The sequence below is a fragment of the Pocillopora verrucosa genome, chromosome 13 (genome assembly GCF_036669915.1).
Source record: "Pocillopora verrucosa isolate sample1 chromosome 13, ASM3666991v2, whole genome shotgun sequence".
Lineage (NCBI taxonomy): Eukaryota > Metazoa > Cnidaria > Anthozoa > Scleractinia > Pocilloporidae > Pocillopora > Pocillopora verrucosa.
In genome coordinates, this window is record NC_089324.1 from 7,680,673 (window position 1) to 7,687,243 (window position 6,571).

Below are 6,571 nucleotides of genomic sequence, written 5' to 3' on the forward strand. Positions count from 1 at the left end.
CGGCTAGGAGTTTGCATGTTGATTGAGACTTGTTATGGCTTCCCTGTGAAATTGCGTGTTGGTCCTAACAAATCATGTTTTCGACAGGAAATGAATACGTTCTGTGGCAAGGAAATTAGTCGAAAGATTTGGGGGCTAATGGTAAATGTGGTAGGAGGTGAACTTCCAATGTGGCGGAACCACCATAAACCTGACCAACGTACGTATTTCGTAAAAAGTACTACAAATCGTGCGTCGTTGCGCCCAGCCTTTCATAGTGTCCTTTCACAGTCAAGCCTTTCACTCGGAGAGAACATAAAGTCAACGCTTTCGAAAGGAGAGGATTTAAAAACGAGTAGATTGATTCAAGGACGAACTGGCTAAGGCGGGGGTCCAACGGTGGTTAAGCGAACTTGCAATAGGGCGACACCACCAGTTACCGCTCAAAATATAATGCGAAATTCATGTACAATTGTTATTAATCAATAACGAAAGCATTTAGTTGATCAACCAAAATTGTAAATGCTGAAGGACAGCTCTAGACAATTTAAAACAAATTGCGTGTTTTCGATTCCGATCTTCAAGGCCAATTAAAGGACAGAATATCACGCATGTTTATAACTAAAAGAATAAAAATTGGAAAGGGGTGTTTTTTCCTGTGTGTAAGTGGTTGAAGGGATAAAAAACGCGCACGCGTGTAAGCGGGACATAGAACAGCGTGCAAGTAAGAAAACTCAAGATCACGCCACGAAGAAAAACGATCAAACCATTTACATATTCGGTACATTTTTATTAAACATTAACTCCCCCATCATATAAGGTTAAGAATTTGTGAGATAGTTGATAATTTGACTCAGTCCTTCCCCTGTAATTGATTAACGGCGACGTCTTCGGCCGACACTGTTGGTTGACGTCCAAAACTTGACCTTTTTCGTTAATCTCTTCCATTCCGCTTTTGTCTTGCTCAGAAACACACTTGAACTGTCGACAGCGACACGCTCTAATCTCGAAAAAGTTTGTCGATCGGACTTCATTGTTAGGGCAGTCCAGAGTCGCAGTCCAGAGTTTTCCCACTGAAGGCTGGCAACATGCGCAGAACGAATCCAAGCCGGTCTCACCATACGTTGAAGTGGACGTGGACTCGCACGTTCCGCGACATGTGTTGTGCTGATACTTAATCCTGGACGTGCAGTTTTCCTTTGTCTTGATGTAATCAAATTTTCCCTTGTTTAGTAAACAATTGCCACTGCTAGGACCCGGTTCTATGAAAAATAGTAAGGACAAATTATTGTTAATTATTAATTGCTAGCTTAAACAAGTTTCACAGGTTGACTCAACAGAGAGCAATTCGACAGCGGTGCACAAGCACTAGCCGGATCCCCGTGTTGCGATTCTAAAATACTTAACTCTCACAATACCTTTGTTTAGCCAGAGATACAAAATGGTTTCGGTGGCCTGTCAGGGAATTATGACTAAATATGGGGGAGGGGGTTAACTGACACTCCGTTGAGGAAGGGGGAAAAGGAATACGGGCTACTCCTATACCAACTGAAACCGGAATCAGCTTGGGGAAGGGGAAAAAGGAATATTCGTGACCAGCTGAAACCGGTATTAGCTAGGGGGAAGTTGAGTCACTGGACTTCCAAGCTCAATTTTTCCCAATCTAATCTAATCACTGATATATATGCTAACCGAAGATCTCATTCGCGAAAATTAGCAATAAGTTACTTTGTGAAAATATTGCAATATGTTGCACTGGAGTTTTCATATTTATCACAAATTAAAGAGGCATCTCGTTTAGATCACTATTCTTTTAGGCTTGTATAACTTAAATTGTAGGCATCTAGGACCCACTGTTTACGAGAACCATTAACAATACTGATAACAATCACCTTTACATACTCTCACCATAAATGAAAGATGAAATCGGAGTTGCGAGAAGGTTGTGTTTTGAAAGGATTGCCGGATCAGTATAGATATCTCAACCAGCAAAATAATTTGACTTCTTTGCTAAATTCTTTGGTTTTACAGAGCTTTCTAAGTCTACTGCACCCAGTCCTTCTTTTTTTGTGCGTGAGTGTGTGTGGTGTTTCTTTTTGCCCACGTCAATCTCGACCTTTTCAGATCACCTGAGATATGCAAAGAAACTAAGGTTCCGAGTGGCGTATCTTAACATGCTCACTACTTCCGGAAGAGGTCGACTTGAACAAATTGCGAGAGGATAGATTAAGTGAGGTGATATACTTCCCTCCCGAGAATGCAGATCATAATGAGCCTGTACTTTTGGTATTTTTCGCTCTGATTTCCAGAGTCAACTTACCACATGGAGGACAACACTCTTTGTCATTGGCCGGAGGTTGAATAGATCCCTACAAGAGAAGGAAATACCTAGCTTAGTAAAAATATTCAAAACATGGCAATGATGAGGGTTGAGAATTGCGTTGAGATTGAAAATGGTAACCAACCGTTCTTGTTTTTTTTGTTGTTCGTTTGTTTGCTTGTTTTTTGCGTTTTTTACCAGCCAAATATTGATGTAACAATTACATGAAATAAACTATATAAAAAATATCTGGGGGATACCTTTCAAATCCCTCCGAAATCTTGAATTTTTTAGGGCTTCTTTTCCTGCAGTTTCTAAAATTGAAGTTCACCAGCGTGGATCATTTTCTTTACTTGTAATATATTGGTGTCTAACCATGAACATGTCGATAGGGACTCCTGTACTTGGTTTGGATAAAGGAAAATTATCACTAGACAACAACATAGATATACATATAGCATAAGCTCAGATGCTCACCGTTGGACATTTGTCGCAAATTATATGCTCTGTTTTTATCTGTGCACTTTGGTTAAGAGAGTAGCACGGGTTTACAGTAAGTTCGCACTTAAGCTTCAGGCAGCTCCCGTCTTTCCAGGTAGTGTTGGGCTACAACAACACAAAAAAATATCGACATTGCAATGCCTTGGAAGAGAGCAACATATTTCAAAAATTATCTAAGAGAACAATAAATAAAGATCAGGAAAAACGAGGGTATACTCTCATCATCCTGAAAGTGTTGCTCGCCAAAATACCCTTCTACCCCTTTCAGTATTGTAAAATAACAGAAAACCAGGTGTATCATTGTAGTAAAATTGTAAGAGTTTTAGGAATAACATTGGTGGAGGCTACTCGATAAGATTATGCCCTCCTTGGTAACGTGTCGACATTTTTGCCGCCGATTGAAGTCATACTCTCTGTTTGTGACGGTATAGAAGCCATTTTACTCACCGCATGATATTCCGTCTCATTTTTGCTGTTAATGTAGAAGCAAGATGGACAGATTGACGCTGTGGGAACACTTTCTTTCATCTCTAACTGCACTCCATGCGTGAAGGTTGAAGTGGATGGGTTCATGCTCCCTCACCATCCCTAACTATTCCCTGACCAACCTTCACAATCACAATAAATACATTAGCGGATTTGACATTCTTACCTCCACATATAAATGTTATCATGGATCTAATGTTTGTCTCATAACAAAAAAAGATTGTTACCTTTGTGTAGATGGCTATTAAAAGATGCGATTTTTGTTTTTTTTAATGCATATCACGCTAAAAAAAAATCTTGCCTTTAAATATGCCAGCCATATAGTAAATTTTGATTGTTTTCTGGATTAGTAAATGTTAAGTGGGCGAGATGAAAATAATTAATCGGTAAATAATGTCTGAAGGAGTTCGTATGTGTGTGATTTTGCTGTTGAACATCATTTGAAATGTAAATATCGTTATTGAAAGCTCCTTTCGCGCAGCTGTAGCTTTTTGTCATCTCAGTAAAAGTATTGCCAAAATGTATACTTACAAATTTATAATTGTAATAAACTTTTCCCATGCAATAACACATCAAGCAAGTTTTCGAGGAATTGTAACCCCAGTCCTCTTAGAATCCTAAATCATCATACACCATTTATAACCTGCGAAATAAGTTTTTATTTTAATACAAATTTTAAAACATGGTGTCTCTTCACTCTGTGCAACGACATGTATTTCAATGAACCTTCACTGCTCTTATTTACATCAAATTCCCCTCGAAAAAAAAATCAAAACTTTAAAGAAATGAAGGGAAATGAAATGAAAATGAAAATGAACAGCAAAGGGAGTATTTGTGACATTTTCATAATTTTTATCTGCTCATAATGAACGATACTGAAATAAAATGTCCGATACATTGAAAGAAAATTATATTTTTTTATTCTAAGTAGAGTGTGTCCTGTAGACTTTCATATCTGTAAGACAAAATTTCCTGTTCCGCGATTCTCCTATTGCCCGGATTTAACAAAGCGGTTTTTTTCTCTTCATTACTGTTCTAGAGGCCCTACATATCTTGGTCGTGGATCTCTTTAAGTATGAACTAACTAAAAGCTGTTTTCGGAAGACTGTTGGTGATTGGCTGGATCTGGTCACATCGCGTATCTTGAAGCCAAGGGTAATGATTGTGCTTACTCATTTGGATAAGTTTGACCCCAGTGATACCAGCACTGTTATTAGCCGCTGTAAAGACATCTTGGAGGGAGTGCAAGATTACTGCAAAGGTCAAAAAGCTCTGATTGAGTATGAAATTTCAGAAAAAAAGAAGGAAGGCCTTAAGAATCCTTTGAAGGGAGGCTCAAACCCAGAGTGGAAGAGAGACAACCCTCCAATTATTTCTTCTGTTCTACATCATGCTTTTTATGATGCTTTGCAGGTAAAATGCTCTCACAAATAACATGCCTGGATATGAGTGTTTGAGTGGACAGTAGATCAGCTGTCAATTAAACTACATTACATTAGGAACATAGCTGAGACATTTTCCAAATCCTTACCTGTTGGTCAAATGACACCCTAATTTAATTCAATATCTAATATACTCATGGTTATTCATATTGTTTTAGATTTGTGTATGTGCTTTGCCAAATAGAGGACACTTACTGGGGTTCTGGCATAAATAGATTTGTTTGGATCTGGGGAGTTTTAATTTTGATCACTATTTTTGTGAACGGTATATTTTAATTTGATTGTGCTTTCTCCAGGAGCCACCCCCAACTGAGCCAGTTTGCAGCACAAGTTAAATCGCCATGGTACCTGTTAGTAATGTCAGTGAGCTAACTGGGATAAATGCATTACAAGATGAGATCATACGTATTGCTGAAGATAGAGAAGTCTTTCCATCTGTTGGCAGAGATTTACCTGAAGAGTGGGTCAAACTTGAGGTGGCATTGAGGAAGAGTAGAGAAAATGACCAGGTTCAAATTTTAATTTTTCCGCTATTAAAAATTATGATACAATGTAGGCTTGAACAGCCAGTTACTGTAAACCCATTCATTACTCCCTCCAAATGATTTTAGCAGTATTGGCAATGGTAATAAAAGATATTGACAAAGACAAGGATTTACTGGAAGAATTGGCAATATTTTTCCATGAATAATGTCTTTCATTTCAAGCCAACTTCACATAGCCTCTTGTTTTTGTTCTCCTATTAGAGAGTTCCACCATTCTTGGCTTTGTCAAAAATCTTTTTCTTTTTCCCACATTAGATACACTGTAAGTAATACTTTAGGGAAAAAAGCTATCTTAATTTGTAATCTATAGAGATATTAAAGGCACATTGAAGGTAATATACTGACTTTGTTATGTAAGGAAGTCTATAAAAATGCTGTGAGATCAATTGTGAAGTATTTTTTTTTATTCTGAAGTGATCTCTTCCAAAATTTACAGGTTCGTTGTATGTCTTATGAAGATTTTGAAAAGTTTGCCAAAGAACATACCGGTCTCTCTAAGATGGGATTGCGCTCAGCAGTAACATATCTGGATTCAATTGGTGAATTGCATTATTACAAGGATATTCCTTCATTGGACAAGAATGTGTTCATTGATCTTCGATGGCTGGCAAAATTGGTGAAGTGCCTTTTCCGACATGACCTGCAGGAGACATTGAACTTTGATGAAAGCTTTCAAAGGTTTGGGATGATTCGTGGGTACTTCAATGAACTCAAGAAAAACCTTATTCAGGAAGCAAGGTTGTCAAAGGCTCTCTTGAGGTAACTATTTACTTATAAGTGCTTAAGAGAAGGAAAAAATGTTTTCTTGTTCTCACTCAATTTCAATTGTCTTTTTAGGAAACCATTAAGAGCAGGTGAAGGAAAGGAGAAGAAAAGCCTACTGTTAGGGAAATAAAATATAACTGATGGTCCTAAATGCCTTTCTCCCTGTTATAATGACAAAAACTGCAGACTGAAGGCATGTTGGGTGAAATCTCTTGTAAAATTGCTTTATTGTTGACTCAACAGACAAGAAACACTGACTAATTAGTTCTTTGCACACTAACCATAGAAGAAATCAAAGACTTTGTATTTTGCTGAAAAAGATGTAATGCTGCTGATTTGAAGGACGTTTTTATTGGCTGCATGTCATAAATTAGCATATTTCTATGTTTGGTTGAGTCAGTAAAAGGTTGCAACTGAATAAACTGCAGAACTTCATTGTTGCTCTATGTCAGTTAAGAAAAATATTTCTGCTCAGGCCATATCATTTGACATATGACCTTGAGTCTGGAACATGAAAATAATGTTATGAAAAT

The 6,571-nt window shown here is 37.7% G+C and overlaps 1 protein-coding gene across 1 annotated transcript in view; it reads left to right on the forward strand.

The window, feature by feature from the left end:
* The first annotated feature begins 4,570 nt into the window (after positions 1-4,570).
* The window catches only part of LOC131776433 (malignant fibrous histiocytoma-amplified sequence 1 homolog), a 2,867-nt gene continuing 866 nt past the window's right edge, over positions 4,571-6,571 (forward strand). The window contains exons 1-3 of the mRNA XM_066159941.1: positions 4,571-4,699; positions 5,025-5,237; positions 5,710-6,032. Of these exons, the coding sequence (XP_066016038.1) occupies positions 5,070-5,237; positions 5,710-6,032 (491 nt within the window). The 5' untranslated portion in view covers positions 4,571-4,699; positions 5,025-5,069. The remainder of the gene's footprint in view (positions 4,700-5,024; positions 5,238-5,709; positions 6,033-6,571) is intronic.